Raw genomic sequence first — 20,872 nt, 5'->3', positions numbered from 1 at the left:
CGGGTTTTTTCTTCCCGATGATCATCACATAGCTGTGCCTGCGCGCCGGTGTGCAACCTCGACCCGAAGAGGAATGGTTGCAACCAAAATGCCCCATCGACAAAGCAGCTATCGATGCCAAACGAGCATATCGGAGAAGCCAATTCATGGTGGATAATCACTTTGAGCCGGTCCACGATCACGTACGCCTTGTGCCGCCTCCCCGCCGAACTATTATTGTCACTGTTTTGGAGTTGGCCAATTATGCCCAGCACCAAAACGCGTTTAATGCGGCGGCGGCTTCGAATCTTCAGGCCTTGGACTACATTTGCCGAGGTATTTCAGATAAGCTTGGGATCGACCCCACCACGTTGCCACCAGCTACTCCATTCCCCCCTCTGTTCGAGTTTCCACTCGCTAATCATGTTCTTCCTCCCGAGTATGAAGAGGAGAACGACGCCAACCACTAAACCAGGGAAGTCTTGTTTACTTTTCTTTGCATTGCATTCCTTTTACATTTTTGTTCTTTGGTATGTTGTTTGTTTTTGTTAGTTTAGTTCTCGAGCATTGAGGGAAATGCTTCGTTTAAGTGGGGGGGTGCATTCATGCATTGCATTTGTTTTTATCGCGTTGTTGCATTTAGTTCATGTTAGTCAGTGTCATATCATTGTGTTGCATTAGTATTGAGTTGAGAAAGAAATGGGTAGCCTGGCCAATGATGAAGAGTTATTTTTGTTGTTCAGTAACTGAATCCCATGCCTATTTAACCGAATTTTTGCACTGATGGAACCAAATAGACGAGTGAACTCCTATATACTCGGTGATTTGTGCTTGAATCTAAAATTTAAAACATACAAACATGGATAGGATTGAGGCATTGTTTGGGTTATTTGGGCCGAATTTTTTCTTGAATTATCCTTAGATGCCCTGTTGAGCCTTTCACGCTATATATGAGCACATGAGGTGCATTCTTCTGAATTTTGTGCAAGATCATCGTTTACTGCTGATGATTTCTCTTTTCTGCACTGATTGAAATTTGTATGAATTGACTGTGAATTGAGACATGTCTAGAACAAGTTCGGACAACCCTCGAGGTGCAATACGGGTAAACTGTGACTTAGGAGTGATGTAGGCAATTTTTTTGAATATCGTTTGAGCTTTTTAAGCCACCTACTGAATTATTTATCCCTAGTACCTTGTTTGAGTTTAATTGAAAAACGAGTGGCATGTGTGTAAACGTGTGGTAAACCCCCATTCGGCATTGTTTCAAGGTCCTACAAGTACTACCTATAGCCTAAACACTAATTCCTACCTTAAAGGGAGTAAGTTGAATGTTAGAATTATTTTATACTCCTACTTTGTATTGTGAATATGGAATGGTGTGGTGATAGAAATTTGAAAACAAAAGATTGTATTGAAAGGGGATAAAGAGAAAAATAAAAAAAAAAGTGGTGCAAAAAGAAAAAAAAAATTAGTTGGTGAAAAGCAATAGAAGAAAAATAGAGATCAATGAGGTGAAAAGAGGAGTGAAATCTGAATAAAAAGGAGTGGACTTTACAAAAAGAGCATAATTTACTCTCTCTTTGAATTCCTTTTCCTTCATTGTAGCCATGAGCCAAGCCTAACATTATAAGCTGATTAAGACCTATTGACCGAGTCACAGTCGCCCAATATACTAGTGGAGAGGGTTGCGAGAATTTTGCCTATGGACTGTCAATTGACACTTTTGATGAGTATGAATTTTTGATCGAAACACGCACACACTAGAATTCTTTGCATTTACCCGATTGTGAGTGTGTTGATTTGAATGTCCATTCATTTTGATCCTATGAAACCTTAAAAAGTCCTCATGATCTATGAATGTGTGAATTGAATTTGGAAGATAGTGTTTTGAATTTGAGTTGCGGAGTTTATAAGTTTGTGCGGTGAAATTAGTCTGTGTTTAAAATTTTCAAAAGAATGTTAGTGAGTTGGATATGGATGGATGTGAAAATTTTGAAAGTATTGAGGCCAGTGTTCCGTAGTATTTTTTGATTCTTGTTTGTTCTGTTTCATTCTGTTTTTGCATGACTTACTCGAGGGAGAGTAAGGATTAAGTGTGGGGGAATTCGATAGTGTTGTTTTGTTTGCATATTTTAGGGTCATTTTGTTAGTGTTTTGCTTACATTCATATGTCTTTGTTCATGATTTATCTTAGTTTTGTTTTATGCATGCATTTAGCTACATAATATACTCCCGGATTTAATGTGTAGGAATTATCAAATTTTAAAAAGAAATCGGATTTTTGCTCATGCGCTCGATCGGACGTACTCACAGGATCGAGCGCGACCCAAGAAGAAGTAAGGCAAAAGGTTTGCAAAGTTTCATGCGCTCGATCCTGCAAACTCATAGGATCGAGCGTTAGAGCTTTTCGGGGAAGAATTTGTAATTTTGGAAACTCTTTTATTTTGGACTCTATGAGCTTTTCGGGGAAGAATTTGTAATTTTGAAAACTCTTTTATTTTGGACTCTAGACTTTTATTAGGCTTTTATTCCGTTTTTCAGAGGGGAATTATCAGACTTTGGCATATCTCTGAGGCGGCTAGGTTTTGTTTTAGAACTCTCTCTGAAGATTTCTTCCTTTTTTTTAATTTTTCTTGAGTTTTTCATGAATCGTTGTAGCTAAACTTTTAATACTTGGTAGAGGGAGACGAAACCTTGATATAATTTATTCATGAGATTCGATTTTTAGTGTTTAATTCTTATTGAGTATCAATAGTTGATCTGTTTTATTTCATGTTTGTATGCGAAATTTTCGGATTGGCCATCTTAGGATTTTGCTATGCAAACTACAGCTAAATTAGAATTCAAATCCGTAATTGTTTGAATCAACTAATTTGCGAAGCAACTACGTTTGATATTTTCTGTTGTTGAATTTATTAAATCGTAGGATCAATTCTTGACTAGATTAAATACATCCGTTGGTGCATGTGTTGTCTAGATTCATCAGTTTTACTTGTTTGAATGCTACCTTAAATTTAAATCTAGATCGCTGGAATCCGGGTTAATTTATTGGTTAGGGTTAATTTAGAACGCTGGTGTCTAATTAACTAAGATTAAGGTGAAACATGAATTTGATTTTCAATGATGAATATTTGATATGATTAATTATTTTTAGGGAATCGATGATTGAATGAATGAATATCAAGGGTGTAGTCGACCGATACCAAGGTTTGTCTCTTCTTGATTTCTCCAGTTTAATTTTTAATCTTACATGATAGTGATAATAATTCTCTTTAATTGCTTAATTTTCAGTAGTTAATCCCAAAACTCAAAAAAAAACCCTTGTTCTATTTAGAACGCATTAAATTTCTCTTTTCTCGTGGGAACGATCCCTACTCACACTACTACATATTCGTGATTATCTGATTGAGTTGAGTAATCGACCAGGGAACTTGAAGAATAGACATTGACTTGCTTGCTTTTTTATATATCATTTTGAACACATTTTTAAAAGCCTGTTAGAAGTATAAATTTCGATTAAAATTGAAATAAAAGACATAAAAAAAACATATCATTAAAATCCATAGTCTATGATTCAACAAAACAAATTGAAAAATAGACCTTACTAAATTACAAGGTTTTTTATAAACCGTTTTGAATACATTCTTCAAAAACATGTTAGAAGTATCAATTTCGATTAAAATAGAAATAAAAGACATTAAAAAAATTGTTTCAGTTTATTCTTGTGATGCTTGTTTTACATTCTCGGCCAAATTAAGATTCTCCTTGTCGATTAAGTCAAGACACCATCAGCTTCTATGTGGTGCCTAAACATAGTAAATAGTAAATGATTAAGTATATGAGAAAATGTTTACTCTAGATAGTCCAGAGCTATCTAACAAAGTATTAGTAAAAGTAAAAATTAACACAGTATTCGATTAGGATATCCAAAAGTAACGGGTCAAGCTACTTAACCCATATAAAAAACTTTTAACGAAATATCCAAAGGTTGTAGTAAGAAAATAATCTACCACTATATTAATCAGCTAACTTGTTAAACTAAATGCACTACATTTCTCTTTTAAGATTTACTCTAACCACGTGAGGCTGTAGTCTTTCATATTCCAAGATGTAATAAATTAAGTTAAAACAATACAAAGATGAAAATCAGCTAAAGATGAAATGTGAGACTTCTTTATGATCACAACCATCCGATACTCCTAAAATATTACAGCTCAAAATGAGAACCATATTTAATATCTAATCCTTGGATGATTTGTGTAAGGTCTCATTGTAGAATCTTAAAACTGGAAATTCGATGTACCCTCTCAATTCATCATATTAACATAGTTCCCATCAGATCAAAGACATAATATTTCCAAGAAAAGTGAATACCCGTGACTGAAAAGCACCAAATCCGCCTCCAAAAAACATAAATCCTTAAATTTATAGCCATCTACGAAATCATCAAACTCTGAAAATAACTATTACAGAACCCAAATTTAAAAGGTTGATGCAATCGCTGATTAGTAACTGTTCGGAAAAGCAGAAAGATCACAAAACAACCAATATCTAGTCCAAGAACTCAACACAAGAATCAAATATAGGCAACATGAATCATATTATTTCAATATAACATATAACATCTACAGCAGAATCTTGGAGTTACCATGAAATACAACAAAGGGGATGGAATGAACGTAACAGTTGTTTAGGTCAAAATAACTGAAACTATGCATAGAAATAAGAATAATTTCAAGAAGATTTTGAGGATCATTTGTTCTTGCAAATGGTGGTTCGAATCCGTTATTTTGAGGAGCCAATTATCAATCTCTGAGTTCCAGAAATTTTTGGGTTTTCGTGGAAAATGATGGTTGGAGAGTTGAACGAAGGGACAATGAATAATTTGTTACACATCTTGTGTATCCCATAAATAGACCAATCCAAAAGACAAATGTGAAAATAAGCTAAGCAAAACCCAAAATCCTGAAACTTAAAATAAACAGATACTCAAATAGCATACAATGAAATGGTGATATAGGAAACTGAAATTAAAAATTTAATGGATGAATAGTTAAAATCCCAAATCATCAAAAACGAAAACTTGAAAATAAAATCAAAATTCATTAAAATGAAAACTTGAAAATAACAAACAGATTAAAAATAAAGAAATCCAATATGAATAGTGTTCCTATTGGGTATGTCTTATCGAAAATTTGAGGTAAAAGATGCGTAACGAATTGAGAGGCAAAACAACATAAACATAATTAAGGAAGAAGCACATACGATGTTTGCTCTTGATTTCCCAGAAATTTTGAGATGGGTTTTTTTTCTACGTTGAAGAAGAAACATAAATATTTGGGGGTTGGTTTCTCTCCGTAATTAAAGAATAGGAAACTTCTGTTTTGAGAAGAAACGATAATGATATGAACGTGGATAACGAGATGAACATGGTCTTTAATCGTGTGAAATTTAAGTTTATTGACAGAGTTATATTTTTGAATAGAATGTGGTGTGACAAAACATACCGAAGCAGTTATTAAATGTCACTCAAACTTAATAAAATAGTAAAAATAGAATGTGGTGTGGCAAAACATACCGAAACAGTTATTAAATGTCACTCAAACTTAATAAAATAGTAAAGATAGTAAAGATATTAGAATAAATTTCAAATCTCCTCAATAAAGACATAATATGAAATCAATTTTACTCTGTATTATTAAAGTGTAAATAAATAAGTTATAAATCTAATATTGAACTATTATTTTATTGTAATTATTTTATTGTAAGCGATAAAACTATTATTTAAATCTAACATTTAAAATTGTGGAATCAACTTTTTGATCATCAATGAAACACAGCGAGTAGTGTCATAATGAATCAGATTCAAACATTTTTCAAACAGAACTCGGTAATCTCAAGATTCAACCACCAACAAAAAAGAAACACCTTATTTTATTGGGCATATGAAGGGAAATCGACATTCAAAATCTTAACTTGCAGCACATATTTCCGGCTACAAGAATGTTTCTATAACGGCAGTTGGCGCAAAGAACCCGAGGAGAATGAAAGGCATCATAGATGTGGTCACGTTTCAGCTCCAGCATTTTCTGCATTTTGTGCTTCCAAAAGCTTCATCTGGCGGCGTTCAGCATGTTCTCTTTCACAGGCAGTGATTCCCATGATTATGTCAAGCATAGTGCCGGTTGTGCCAAAAAATACGAGTGGTGCCAAGGATTTCCGTTTTATTCCCACCGGGATAGCGATCAAAGCACCGGCTACAGAGAAAACCCATGTGCCCAATGCACTACAGGAATGTATGCATGAACAAGTTCAGGATACAATACTACTACTATAAAACACGGTATATGGGGAAGAAAGAATGAATTGTAGATGCACAACCAAATTCATTCATTTGTTAGAAATGGATGAAATGTTTTTTTTTTTATCTACTTTTTGTCCTGGAAGCTGGAATTATCTCATTCAACCTTTAACATCTGTTTCTAAAAACTGCAGTTACGACACAACATCCTGTAAAATCACCCCCGATCTCGTGATCAAACATTCAGAGTCATCTCTAAAATTTGATTATAGGCAAGGGAAAAGAAGATTCTGAATCAGTATTACTTTAGCAAAAGATTCAAGGCTTTTACTCAGATAACAACCACGGATGGATAAACTAAGATGGATAAGTTTCGTTGTGCGTATTATCAGCACACGACGTAGAAGTCTCAGCCATGATGGTTGGCAAAGGCGGGATCAATTACAAGAAAACAACCAAAATCCAAAACATACGAGAATTCACCGCAATTTCGCCCATAACTGAGCAGTGAGCACGTGCTCTCAAAGACCCCCAGAAATCATTTAAACAAACACTAGGTGCACAACATTGACAAAGCATCAAGAAAAACCACAAGCACAACGCATATGAACCTGAAATGGTAATACAAAACACCATACTTTGAAACCGAACATTCCTCAAGCTGTTTAACCTCCCCTTTCCCATCCATCTGCGATAGAAAACTCTCAATTTTCTTCACCTTCTCGTCAAAATTCAATCTAACTGAACCTGTTTGACAAAGTTACAAGGTAAATATACAAAACCCAGATGCGGAATGTGCAATAAACCCTAAAAGAATCGTAAAAACACTCCATTTTCTCACTAATACCATTTGTTCCGAAATTCCAAACAAGTTAATTTCACGAGAATCGAAAGAGGAGAGGGTTAAGGAAAGAATCTAACCTCAGAGAGAGCAATTAGTCTGACGACGTCGTTGCAGATAGAAATTTTTATTTTATATAAGCGCTTTTTTCTTTAAAAAAATAACATGATATTCGTTTTGATTTGCGATTTTGGTACTTTAATATTTTCGAATTTTATTCCTAATACGTTGTTTTAGTTTCTCATTTAAAATTACAACTTAATAGATGGAAATAAAGACATTTTCTCCTTAATTTTATGGAACACATGCATGCCCAAAATTATTGAGACTGAAATCTAAAAAAATTAAATTGTTTTAGAGAATTCTACGAAGCCCAGAATCACTTGTCAAAATAGAAAACAGTAACATCACCTAGAATTTAATCGTGTTTTACTTGCCAAACAGTTTTGGAGAATTCTACGAAGCCCAGAATCACTTGTTAGTAGGGTCCTGAAAGGCGGATATTTAAAACATGTGAATGTTATGCAAGTTGGGTTGGGATAATCCATCCTATATTTGGAAATCACTTATTTGGAGTTGAGAGATTTTATCAAAAGGAATGTTTTGGAGGATTGGGAATGAGAAATCTGTTAATATCTTTACAGAGAAGTGGGTGCCAAGCATGCATGAGGCTGTTGGGGCCGCTTTGAGTCCATGGGAGCATGACTTAACAGTTAGTGGACTGATAAAAGATGGAGATTGGGATGAAACTTTGATAAACAATAGTTTTAACACCTATGTGGCAGGTGAAATATTGAAGATTCCACTCACTGCAGTAGAGTCTGAGGATGTACAGTTTTGGCGATTTGATACTAAGAAAAGATATTTTGTAAGGGATGGTTGTATATTACAACGAGGGTTTTTTGATCCACCTGCAAGCCAGTCGGTCTTCCCTTATGAGAGATGGTGGGCGTTTTTATGGAGACTCTCTTTACCCCAAAGGTTAGGTTGTTTTGGTGGAGTGTTTCGCATGACAATATACCGACTAATTTGAACCTAGCTCGTCATCATGTTCCGGTACTTACATTTTGTGACCTTTGTGGTTTTTATGCAGATTCCACTTGTCATGCCCTATTCTTTTGCCCCGCTATAAATCATTGGTGGAGTAAGTCTAATTTTGTCTCTCAGTTCAAAGTTGCTAAGAGGGCCAGTACCATGGAGCTTTTTTTGTGGATGCAAACACAATTGTCCAAGACAGAGTTTGAGGAATTTGCGATTCTAGCATGGGCTGTTTGGAAAGAAAAGCAGAATTTTTTACATGGCGACAGATCGAAACCTCTAATGGCGCAGATTACTTGAAGCTCGGCTTTTCTTACTAATTTTCGGGAGACAAGGGAGATGGGAAAAATTCCTGGTGTGAGCGTTAAGAAAAGTGGGTAAACAGTGTGGAAGCCGCCGGATATTAATTGCCTAAAGCTCAATGTTGATGCATCCTTTAATAACAATCCCAATAAGTTTAGCGTGGCTGGAATGGTGAGAGATAATCAGGGTCGATTGCTGTTAGCTTTCGGAAAATAGATTAATCAACCGATATCGGTGGTCCATGGTGAGTTGCTGGCTATTCGGGAAGGGGTCAAACTGATTTATGAGAAGAGTTTCAGAGATGTACATGTAGTAACCGATTCTCTCTTGGCGGTGCAAGCAGTCAGACTGATCGGGAGAATATTGGATATGAAGGATTGTGCGCAAAAGACATCAAGCGAAAATTGAAGAAACTGGTGGTTTCGAATTTTTTCTATGTTTCTAGATCGGCTAATAGAGTAGCCCATAATATTGCTTGTTTTGCTTCTTTCTCCCCCTCACCGTTTATTTGGGGGAATGAGAATTTTCCTTCTTGGTTGGTACGGCTTGTAATAGACGATTATCATCAATAAATTTACAAGTTTTTCAGTCAAAAAAAAGTTTTTTAAAAATAATATTCAAATATTTTACTCAAACACCTACTTAAAATTTTTTCACTTATAAAACACTAAAAACGTTTTTAAAGTACACGTCCAAACGGAGCCTAAATTATTATTAATCCACATGTAAATTATTTTAATTGACCAAAATTATTGAGTATAAATATTATTTATTTTTTAAAACAAAAATTAATAAATTGAGTTAATCTTTTTCCCATGAATAAGGATAAAATCTAATGAAATGTATTAATCATATCTTACATTATTAGAATTTTTATTCATGTTTTATAATTTTTAATAGGATATTTCTTATATTAAAATCAAATGAAATGTATTATAATATCTCAAAATATTTGAAATTTTGTATCCATGTTATATAATTTTTTTAAATGAGATTTTAATATATTATTTTTTTGGAAAGTAAATTAAGGATATTAGTGTAATTTTTACAATTGGAAACATGATTAGTTAAAAATGATTATTTATCACATCATTTATTTGTGATAAATTATCAAGGTTTAAAGTTTAAATTAGGTAAATATGGATGTGCTTTATTAGTTAATACGAACACTTAAAAAACAAGTAAACATGTGATTGTGTAGGATTGTTAATATAATCCTATGTTTATCATAGCAGTAAACGCAACCTATATATATATATATATATATATATACATGATCCCAATTCACTAATTTCGAACAAAAAAAATATAATATTCGATGAAACTTTGGGCCGTAACAGCATGAACTTTGGGCCCTGGTGATATCAGTTTAGAATCCAAAACCATTAAAGCCCAGTAGTCAGGTTTACTGTTCAGCCAGCAGGAGTGACAATTTCCTTAAATTTGATGGAAAATCCAATACTCAATTCGAAAGGAGTAAGCTATGAAGGTATTTTTTGGACCCGATTAAATAAATAAAAAATTGAATATGGGGATTTCGGATTTGGGGATGAAGGAGAATATAGTAAGATCATACTCATCTCCGACCTGAATACCCGATTAAATATATATATATATATATATATATATACACACACACACATATATTATATATAAATATATATTTATATATTTGTTTATGTATTTATTATATTTAAGAAATGTTGATTCTAATTTATTTTTGTTGAATGATGGTTGGATGAAACATATAAAATTATTAGTATAAAACTAACGCTATTTTGTAGAATGATGGTGTTGAGAAAAATTTGTATATAATATTTTTTTATTTCTTATATTATGTTTAATTTGCTAATTTTTTTTTATCTTTTATCATTTTCTTATTGTTTTTATAAAAATTCAATGAATAAGCATAATTTTATAAAAATAATCAAAATCTAAAACAATGCAATTATGTGTTATAATAGGATATTTGAGTAGAATATGATTATCCATCCTCCGATGAGTGTGAGGATGTGGATGTGGATGTGGATGAGGATGTGGATGAAAGTTGAATATCCGACGGGGTTGGAGATAGATATATGGGTGAATCGTGAATATAATAAATGGAGATGAGGACAGAGGTATGAAATCCTACCCAAATCCGATCCATTGACATTTCTATCAGCTAGTGTATATATATACTAGGTCGCGATATGAGAGTGCATTCGTAAAAAAAAAAAATAATGAAATTAATAAAATTTAAAATTTAAAAATTGAAGTATTTAAATATTTTTTTTTATTTTTTAAATCGAAATTTTAGAATACAAATAAAATAATTTTTTTTAAAATTATGATATAGTAAATTATGTAGTTAGTTTGATAAAATAGAGGATGCTTTAGACAAATTCAAAATTACAACATACCTCCTTGATTGGATGGAGAAATTAATGTAAACAAAATAAAAAAAAGTAAAAGTTTTTTTTAATTGAAAAAATGGTGTTTGGTTACAAAAGATGTAAACAAAAATAGCTTAAAAAGTACCTTCTTTTCTTTACGGCTATATTTTTTTGGTTTTTTTTTTTGGTTTTCTGTTTCTGATTCTATTTTAAAATAATAATAAAAATATTTTTCAACATTTATCCAAACTTCAAAACCTCTTCTATTTATATATATATATATATATATATATATATACAAAATCAAAATTAAAGACTTATGGAGCTAATTTTCTCCAACATAAACAATTTTTATACCACATAGTTTTTCCCTATTTATTTAATTTTTAAAAAAAATTTGTAACCAGAGAATTCTATTTCTATTATATATATATATAATCAAAATTAAAGACTTGTGTAGCTAATTTTCTCCAACAGAAACAATTTTTACACAAAATAATAGAAATAGAATTTCCTGGTTACAATTGTTTTTTAAATAAATAAAGTATATAAATAGGCAAAAAAGTATGTGGTTGGTTTTTTAATTACGATTTTCGGGGAAATATGTCCATCATCTTATTTTGATTTTTTTCTGAAAGACATCTCAAATTTCAACAAATTTTCAAAATATTTTTAAAAAATAGTTGACTTAAATTTCAATTCACTATTATTAAAACGTAAATACCATACAATTATTTGTTATACACCAGTACCTAGGATTACTTTTTATATTCATAATCCATTAAAACACTTTTTATTTTATTATTTTCTTGAAAATTCAATTTAGCCCAAAAATAAAAATCATCAAGGCCAACCTTAATAACTGGCAACAAAAAATAATACTAGAGGCGCTGTTTTGGACAATAAATAGGATTTAATTTGATCGAATAAATAATTATTCACAATAAATGATAATTAATCAGAATAACAACCATAATATTTATTTAATTTGTAAAAAAATAATGTATTATTGGAATAAAAGACACAATTTCATTAGATATTAATGTCCATTTATTTAAATCTTAATTATTACTCCAAGTTCAACCCCCCTTAAATATTAGTGATAATTTCTCAAATGTTATTATTTTATTGAAATAAATTCTATAAAAATATAAAAGTATTCAATGAAAATATTTAATTATTTGGTTATTTTATAAAATTGAATCAATGTTTTCCCATTTTCAAAATTTGGGAGACCCTGTCAAGAAATCTGAAGCGGCTATCGTCTTTGGCTTCTTCACTAAGTATGAATAGCGGTTTACGTTTTCTGTTTGGTGAAAAAAATTGATATACAGTTTAGATATTCAATTTAACCAAAAATAAATAAATTCTGACTTTGATCGTGTAAGCTTTATTTCCTTAAGATTTTGATGATTCGTGTAGTTAAATTTTAGTTTTAATCATCGTTTTTTTTAGTTTTGAGTCCGCTACAATAATTATCTATGTTGTTTAGGGCGGAGCTACATTGACGGTCACCCGAACTTTAGCCTCGTGGCCCAATTTTTTTTTAAAATTTTTATATATTATTTTAGATTAATTCGATATTAGTTCGAGTAAATCAATTAAATAATTTAAAAGATTCGAGGACTTAAAATTCTAGCTTGGATAAATTGATAACCCTGACTCGCAATTGCATGTTGTTTTGAGCATCGAAACTTGATGTTTGAGTTGTTATATGACTCGAATATTTGAGTTGTATAATCACTACCAAATATAGTTTTTGGTAAAACAACGAAAAATCACTCATATAATTGATATTATAGACAAAGTCATATTTCACATGTTGATTACAACAATTACCATATGACTTAAAAAAATTTCATTTTATTGTTACCATGAGGTATAATTTTCAAAATGACAAACACTCAATCATATACTCCTATAATATTAATCATTTTTCATAAAAAAAATAATTATGTCATAACTATTTCGATGTCACATCAACACAACATGAGTGTCAAGAAAAAAGATAACTAAAATTATGAGAAATCAAATAAGACTAAAATATCACAACACGAGTAAACAACGAACTAAAATCACAAAGAGGCTGACTACATCGTAAACATAGTTTACCTCTTTACTTAGGCTCCGTTTGATAGCCTATATTATTAATATGTGTATAACTTATTCTATCAAATCACACGTTCTTCTCATGATATTATTTATCAATCTATTAATTATTTATTTTACATCAATCAAATCATCAATTATTTATCTTACATCAATCAAATCATTTAATTTAAATTACTATATTACCCCTTATAAATAATATTATTCATATTTTATTTATTGTTAAAAAGGTAAAATGGTAATTTGTCATTTTTTAATATAAAATTTTATCAATCAAATCAATAAATTATAATAAATCAATCAAATCAAATATTATATTTACTATCATTATTTATTTATTTTTTATTATATTATATTACTTATCTATGTATTATTTATCTCATCGTACCTACAAAGCGGTACATTATTATAATCTTACTTACATTGCATTTTTTATTTTATGTTAAAGGTTATTATTTTAATTTAAAATTGCATAAAAAGAATTGAATTTGTATTGTCACGTGACCGGAATCTAGATCCAACGACCATATATTGCCGTCAATAGCGGGAACTGTACGTCGAACGGTCACGAATAACGCATTGATATAAACCGTCGGATGATCCATCGACGGTCAGAATCAAATCTAGATGGTCCCCAGAGGCAGCCCTTTTCGTACATATAAATATATAGGGCTTATCACAGTAGATCCGGTCCGCTCTGAACTATTCTATAACGACTTTCTCTCTCTTTTTAAACATACGCTCCCCACTCCTGCTTATCCTGCGCACCGCCGGAGATGGAGCCCTCGCCGGAGTTTACGAGGCGTGGTGTTTCGAGGTTTAGGAGGCTGTTGGAGTAGCCGCGGGGAGGTGGAGAAGATCGAACGGCTGAGATTTCAAATTCTAGGGAGGTAGTTGATAATGGAGGGTCAGAAGAGCCAGGCGAAGCTTACGAGGACGAATTCTTCGCTCCTCAGGTCGTCTCCCACCATCAGATCGTCGATTCAGAGCTTGTCTTCGGTCAGCGAGATCTCGCCTGACCAAGAAATGGAGGATCTCGAAGAGCAGAAGCCACACAGCAAGCCCTGCTCCCCGCCGGTTCGACCGGGTGTGAGGTCTGGAACGGGTAGCTTGGCGCCGGTTCTCGCTATCATCATGCTCTCTGCTTACACGCTCTTCGCCTTTTCGTACAGGGACGACATCCCCGCCTCGGAGAATTTGCTGCTGGTCCTTATTTTTGTTGCGATTTTACTGTTTATTGTGTCGAGGAAAAGAGCGTTGATTCGCCATAATTTTACCATTTTCAAGCACTTGTGTGATGAGTATGGTAAAAGAGTTGGCTTTTCTTGTTTTGCCTCCAAAAGCCAGTCAAAACCGGTGCAATGGTTCATTGGAGAGGCGAACTTTGAGGAAACGGAGATGAAGCCGTGCGAGAAGGAGAAACTTATTAGGGAAGGCGTGGAATTTTACAGCAACGGGGATTTCTATGAAGGGGAATTTCACAAGGGGAAGTGCAACGGCAGCGGAGTGTACAATTACTTTGTGAATGGGAGATATGAAGGGGACTGGGTTGATGGGAGATATGATGGATATGGGATTGAGAGCTGGGCGAAGGGGAGCAAATACAGAGGGCAGTACAGGCTTGGATTGAGGCATGGCTTTGGAGTTTATAAGTTTTACACTGGGGATACTTATGCTGGAGAGTGGTGTAATGGTCAGAGTAATGGAGTCGGAGAGCAGACTTGTGCAGATGGGAGCTGTTACATTGGGGAGTTCAAGTGTGGGGTGAAACATGGCCTCGGCCGTTACCATTTCAGGTCGCTTTTTTTTTTTTTTAAAAAAAAATAATCATTTTCTTAGTTTGAAGTTGATGTGTTTTTTACGTGGTCTATTCTTGAGTCATGTTTGCTTTTGCTTGGTGTCGTTTATGGTTCTATAGACAAAGGTTTGTGTTGTTTGCTTGGATGCTTCCACGTCCTGTCATCGGAAGAGGTCGAGTTGAATTTTTTTTAGCTCGGTTTTGTTCTTGTCCAAACTGGTTGAACTTAGTTCCTGGATTCCATTTATTCTACCTGGATTTCATTCATAGGAAGAGATAAAGATTGTTTTTTGTTTTTTTGTTTTTTTTAACTCAGTTGCTTACATGATATTACTGGTTCTTATAATCTTTGAATGATAGAAGAATGTTTTTTTTTTTTTGATAGCGTGTTTGTTAGTTCTATAAAGTATGGACTAGTTGATCTTGTAGCTTGTATTGAAAGTTGTAATTTTGATTCAATTTCATTCGAATACAAAGTCAACCTTTCCTGTTGAGTTGTTCTACGATTCTTAGTCCCTGATCTAGTGAATCGATGACAGCTTAAGAAACATGATGTCCAATGCACAGTTAAGAATGTGAACATCTTGTCTTATTTAAATGAGTTGACTGATTTCGTTTTAAAGGATTAAAATTTTAATTATCAGTTTTATAAAAGTTGCATAATCCCTTTCACAACTTTTTGATCTGTGTCTGGCCTTTGTTTCTGTGTTGAAGGAACTCAATTTATTGTGTTTATGTTTTACAGAAATGGAGATAGATATGCCGGAGAATATTTTAACGACAAAATCCACGGTTTTGGGGTCTATCACTTTGCCAATGGTCATCGTTATGAAGGATCATGGCACGAAGGCCGCAAGCAAGGTTATGGCATGTATACCTTCCGAAATAGTGAGACCAAATGTGGAGAATGGGATGGTGGCAATCTAAAGATTCCCCTTTCCCCTTTAACTGATGCAGTTTTTCGAGCAGTTCAGGTGACACATTCTCGTTAATGCATATGATTCATTTTTGTCAACCTTATCGTTTGGAAATTTTGTTTTCTCGGATCATTAATCTTATCATATTTTCCTGTACCTTTTTTTCAGGCTGCTAGAAAAACCGCAGAAAACGCGATTCACCTCCGATGTGTGGATGAGCAAGTGAACAAAGCGGTGATTTCTGCAAACAGAGCTGCCACTGCTGCAAGAGTTGCTGCTGTCAAAGCAGTTCAGAATAGGATTGATGGAAAATTTTGCGAAACTAACTTTTAGCATAACTAGCATTGCTGGTAACTGTAAATTTTACCAAGTCCCCCTGTGAAATCGGATGAACACGATCACCCCGGTTAAAGCTAAAAAGCTTCTCGGAGGTCGAGAGTTTGTTTAGGTTTGTCTAGTTATAACACTGTAATTGTACATAACTCCTTTGTAAATCAATGGAAAATCAATTTTATCAAAAGCTCTCTTTTTTGCATCAGTCCTTTTGCATCAGTCCAATCGATATAATGCATGTTGTTTTCCCCTGGTGGGGTTAAACCACGAGGTCGGTGAATCATTCTGTTGTGCTCTGCAATAATAAGTCCATGCCATTGACCCCATCTTGTCTCTCACACATCATGTAGTATTATCTCAGGGTTGATCTATGAGAATGCAAACCACATTTTTCAGAGATTTCTGTGAGTTTTCTATAAACCACTCCCCCTTAATCCGAATACTTAGGTCCTGCTGTTATTATCTGTGTTATACACTATAATGCTGCTATACAGCGTTGTCCAACGAGCTATTATCTTAGATCCCTCCTGGTATTATTTGTGTTATACTCTATAATGCTGCTAAACAGCGTGGTTCAAAACACAGCAATGAGCTATGATCTTACATGTATTTACTATTTTATGTACTTGAATCTGAATTATGAATCGGTTAGTCATGGAAAGGAGGATGGACGACGAAATTATGTAGTTGTATAGCATCATTCATTGGTTATTTTGTTTGTGGAGAATGTTTCTGCGTGGTGAACTGTGCATTCCCTTTCCATGTTTCCTCTCTTTTAACTGTTTATTTGTTTCTTTTACCTCCCTTGCTTTCCCTGCGTGCAAACTAGCAATGTCCTGTTTGATTTGTCATACATGCAAATGGGCAGATTCTAACTACGCAAGTGGCATTTTGATTACTTTTGCTATGTCTATTCTTAGCATGATCATTGTTATTGGATTTTAAGCCTGTCAAGTTAGAGCACCTCAAATGGAACTGGTGTTTCATCAATCAATTCATTGTTTCTTGCATATGTATGAATATGAAATTCGAAGTTTTCGTTTTTGGTTCAAAACGCTTCAAATATCGAGCTTGATAAAATACATAATTCTGAACTTTCGTTTTACTAAAAACAATAGTTGATGGTTCAAATGTTTTGTTTGAAGCATTTTGAAACCAAAAACACAATACACATGTTTTGAATCGACAATCGCTTGACTATTAATGTATTTAAATCAAACGATCTCAATATAAAACCATATTTTTTAATCATTAAAATCTTGGTAATATTTCTTTATAATACATAGGATGGCTTCTTGAAAATTCTTAGAAATCGAAAGTGCTCTTTTATGCCCAAGTTGTAGAAAGTTGGGAAGTTGTGCTTGTTTTATGAAAGAACATGCAATAGTGGTGGGTAGGGTTGAGTTTGGTTTCTTGGTTAAAAAATTATTCTACTTTTTATTATGATATATCATGCATGCTTGAATCTTGATCCACAATCTCTGTTCCATTTTATTTTTTTAGTAGGCAAAAAGGCACCAACTTTTGCTTATTTTCAATTTTCAAATCATACCATATCTTGATTCTTTCTTTTCCCTTTTTTTTAAAAAAATAATAATTTTGCTTTAATATTCATCATTCAAATATTCGAATTTCTTGAAATTTAAACATTCAACCACCCCCCACATGCATCTGCCTAGCCAAACTATAATAAAGAACTGTCACCAGCATTATTCTTTTTTACCAGTCTTTCTACTTCTTTTCCCACCTTTGAACTAATGTAGTAAATTTAGTTCCTGAAGAAAATAAACCAAAAAAATTCTTCAATTTTTGCCATTTTATTTATTCCAAATAACGATTAATTCAATTGCCTTTTTTTTATTTTTTTACGACGCTTATATCTACTTAAGATTGTGTGAAATTCTCTCAAAAAAAAATATTGTGTGAAATTATTTGAATAACGACTATCTCAGTGTTAATAATCATAATATTATTTATCCATACTAAATGGATTTTTACGTTGTTTGTTCATAGATGAGATGATGAATGATTAATGATTCATAATATAAGGACAATAATATAATATATTTGAATAAGACAATGATGCATGTCTTTTGTAAAACTTGAGTCAAATATAAAAATATTAATTGTCTATTTTTGAAACAAAAACAAAAACCATGAACATATAGGCGGGTCCAATTTTGTATGAATTAAAGTGATTGATATTTTGAATTGATGAATAAGATTTTACTATTATAAAAATAAAAAAATTTGATTAATTAAATGTAAGACGGTTTCGATTTTAACCGGATCCGCATTAAACGATTCTTTAAAAGTTTATTTTGTTTTCTTGTCAAAATAAAAAAAAAGTTTATTTTGTTTTTTATTTTGTGTTTATGTCAATATTGAACATCCATATCCTACCACTGAGCACACGCATTGCGTGTATAAATCATAATATATAAATATAATGTATTGTATATTTAATGTTTTTTTTAAAATTTTAAAGTACTTGGTTTATCCTTATTTTTTGTGTTGTGGATTTTTTTCCCAAATTTATTAGAAATTTAGTTGTTGTAGAAATTTAGTTTCAAAAGAAATTGATGAGAAGCGAAATGATAAAATAAGTAATAAGAGAAAAATGTGAGAGAAGTGAGTAAGAGATGGAGTTAGAAAGAGAGTGTGGGGGCATAAAAAGAACAAATAAGGGAAAATCACCATGACACCAAAAAACAGTTTGTATAGGTCTCTCACACTTAATAAAATAGTAAAGATGAGCTGTTTGCACACGCAATGTGTGTGTTTGTTAATGTATATATTATTAATTTACCATTTTAGAAGATATATATATATATATATATATATATATATATATATAATAGTTATTATTTTTTTCAAAAAAAAAAAATCTCAAACATTTAAAACATGGTGGGGAGCTACTTTTCAAAATATTGAAATTAGTGAATTACACGTTTGCTTTTTTAAAAATGATTTTATTAAGTGGAGGATAATTTTGGAAATTCACTTAAAAGAACCAAAGACAGTTATTATAACATTCTCTCACTTTATTAAATAGTAATAGATTAGTACTCTCGTCCACGCGTTGTGTGCTTGTAAAGTTTGTGTTTTTTTAAGAAAAAGAAAAAAACAAAAAAAATAAATTTTAAAATTAAAAAATACAAAATACAAAAAAATATAGTGTTTTCATAAATAAATAGTCATTAAAACGCAACAAATACATCAATTTATATTTTCGTAAATAAAAAGACACCAAATGTCTCAAATTTAATGTCATTTTGATAAATACGAAAATATCTAATGGCTAAGCAAATATAAGATAATATAAAATGACTGATTTGTCTAATAATTTTGGTTTTGTTGCGAATTGAGTTAAAATATAATCACAATTTTATCTCAAAATTTATCAATTAATTGAAACTTAGTTTTTTAAAATGCCTCTATTATAATAGTATAATAAGATGAATTATAATAAATTAAAAGAAAATATAAATTTAAATTAATATTACTCCTTCAGCTTCGTCCACTAGGTCTCTTGTGAGTCTGGTCACATAAATTTATATCCGAGACGGTCTCGTGGATTCATATTCGTGAGACGGGTCGATCTTACCCATATCTATAATGAAAAATAATAATTTTGGAATAAAAATCAATATTTTTTTGTGAGTTTGGTCAAATTAGATATCGATCTCACGAAAATTGACCTATATGACTTGTTGGAACATACTCGATGTAGTAGCCCGATTCCATTTTACAAGATTAAGTTGCTAATCATGTTCAAATTTAATAAAACATGATTAAGGGATTTAAATAATATCTAACGGACCAAGATTTGGGTCTAAAATGCCCGAAAAATGGTTAATGGGCTTATTGGGCTCGGGCAGTTCGGAGGGTCCGAACCCAAGGGACTTCGGAGGCACGATTTGGGTTCGGAGTCAGAGTAAGATCGGACGATCCGATCAAGGGATCGGACGGTCCGAAATTACCCAGGAACAGATGTCCAAATCTCAGGTAGGAGATGACGTCATTGCTGACGTCACATGGCCAGATCGGACGATCCGATGTGTAGGATCAGACCGTCCGATGTGTCACCAAGACAAGTGGCAAGAAGAGTTGTACAAGTGTCTCAGTCGATTGAGATCAGACGATCTGAAGAGGGATTGGACCGTCCGAAGTTTCATCAAGGCGACGTGGTAACCATGCAAATATCAGACCATCCGAACCAGGGATCGGACCGTCCGATCGATGCCTATAAATAGGGGTCCGAGAGCTCTCATTTTCTTGCTCATTCTCACCTCTCCTTGGCCCATGTTAGCTCGATTTTAAGAGCTTTTGGGTACTCTTATTTTAAGAGTTGGAGTAGGTAGTAGTTTTTTTATAACGGACAGTGTCCGTAGTAGTGTCCAGGCGACGGAGATATGGCAAGGTGTCCAGGAGTCGTAGCTAGGCTATGCCCAAGTTCTGGGGCATTCGACATCAGCGGGATTACGATGGACGAAGGCATGGCTCTGGTTCCCTATAGTAAATAGGGAGTAGGCTATAGCATAATTAAGGCTTTTAGAACATGATAGGTGATTTTTGGCATGCTAGATAATACATGGTATTTATGTATTGTAGTGATGCATGGTAGCCTTGGAACCTAGAGAGGAGCTTCTAGGATCTGCCTTAGTAAGGTACAGATGTATTATTTGAGATATCCAGATTGAGTATGCATGTATTATGTGTTTGCATGGATTATGTGATTTCATATTTTTATATGCCTTTATATACAACATGTCATGAATGTATGTTGCATACATGAGCATATTGAGCCTTTAACTTAGAGGTATCTTGTAGTAGGACGCTCACCCTACGAGTTTGTGGATGGTTGTATACGTA

At 32.9% G+C, this 20,872-nt stretch overlaps 3 protein-coding genes across 4 annotated transcripts; 2 read left to right on the top strand and 1 right to left on the bottom strand.

Annotated features, from left to right (window-relative positions):
* Positions 1-5,785: 5,785 nt before the first annotated feature.
* LOC140884867 (uncharacterized) lies at positions 5,786-7,237 on the bottom strand. Of its 2 annotated transcripts, none has more exons than XM_073291748.1 (3): positions 7,205-7,237; positions 6,922-7,030; positions 5,786-6,268 (listed from the first exon to the last, which is right to left on the bottom strand). In XM_073291748.1, the coding sequence occupies exons 2-3, from the start codon at positions 6,969-6,971 to the stop codon at positions 6,049-6,051; spliced, it is 270 nt and encodes an 89-aa protein (XP_073147849.1). In that variant the 5' UTR covers positions 6,972-7,030; positions 7,205-7,237; the 3' UTR covers positions 5,786-6,048. The 2 variants fall into 2 exon arrangements, with proteins under 2 accessions (XP_073147849.1, XP_073147850.1); XM_073291749.1 differs by lacking the exon at positions 7,205-7,237 and adding an exon at positions 7,131-7,169.
* Positions 7,238-7,722: 485 nt separating this feature from the next.
* LOC140878879 (uncharacterized) lies at positions 7,723-8,462 on the top strand. Its single transcript, XM_073282502.1, has 2 exons — positions 7,723-8,110; positions 8,218-8,462. The coding sequence occupies exons 1-2, from the start codon at positions 7,723-7,725 to the stop codon at positions 8,460-8,462; spliced, it is 633 nt and encodes a 210-aa protein (XP_073138603.1).
* Positions 8,463-13,655: 5,193 nt separating this feature from the next.
* Positions 13,656-16,171, top strand: LOC140884292 (uncharacterized). The gene is made up of 3 exons (XM_073291007.1): positions 13,656-14,745; positions 15,493-15,721; positions 15,833-16,171. The coding sequence occupies exons 1-3, from the start codon at positions 13,850-13,852 to the stop codon at positions 15,995-15,997; spliced, it is 1,290 nt and encodes a 429-aa protein (XP_073147108.1). The 5' UTR covers positions 13,656-13,849; the 3' UTR covers positions 15,998-16,171.
* Positions 16,172-20,872: the final 4,701 nt, after the last annotated feature.

Source organism: Henckelia pumila, chromosome 2 (assembly GCF_033568475.1).
Source record: "Henckelia pumila isolate YLH828 chromosome 2, ASM3356847v2, whole genome shotgun sequence".
Taxonomy (NCBI): domain Eukaryota; kingdom Viridiplantae; phylum Streptophyta; class Magnoliopsida; order Lamiales; family Gesneriaceae; genus Henckelia; species Henckelia pumila.
Note: the sequence above shows the minus strand (reverse complement) of the source record. Positions and strands in the feature narration are given on the sequence as shown.

What these genes read in the sequence shown, in the direction of transcription:
- LOC140878879 (XM_073282502.1), top strand. Translation starts at nt 7,723, where the DNA reads ATGTTTTGGAGGATTGGGAATGAGAAATCTGTTAATATCTTTACAGAG. An exon ending in CTCTTTACCCCAAAGGTTAG is followed by an intron (nt 8,111 to 8,217) that starts GTTGTTTTGGTG and finishes GTTTTTATGCAG; the next exon opens with ATTCCACTTGTCATGCCCTA.
- LOC140884292 (XM_073291007.1), top strand. Translation starts at nt 13,850, where the DNA reads ATGGAGGGTCAGAAGAGCCAGGCGAAGCTTACGAGGACGAATTCTTCG. An exon ending in CTCGGCCGTTACCATTTCAG is followed by an intron (nt 14,746 to 15,492) that starts GTCGCTTTTTTT and finishes TATGTTTTACAG; the next exon opens with AAATGGAGATAGATATGCCG. An exon ending in CAGTTTTTCGAGCAGTTCAG is followed by an intron (nt 15,722 to 15,832) that starts GTGACACATTCT and finishes CCTTTTTTTCAG; the next exon opens with GCTGCTAGAAAAACCGCAGA.
- LOC140884867 (XM_073291748.1), bottom strand. Translation starts at nt 6,971, where the DNA reads ATGGATGGGAAAGGGGAGGTTAAACAGCTTGAGGAATGTTCGGTTTCA. An exon ending in GAGGAATGTTCGGTTTCAAA is followed by an intron (nt 6,269 to 6,921) that starts GTATGGTGTTTT and finishes ACATTCCTGTAG; the next exon opens with TGCATTGGGCACATGGGTTT.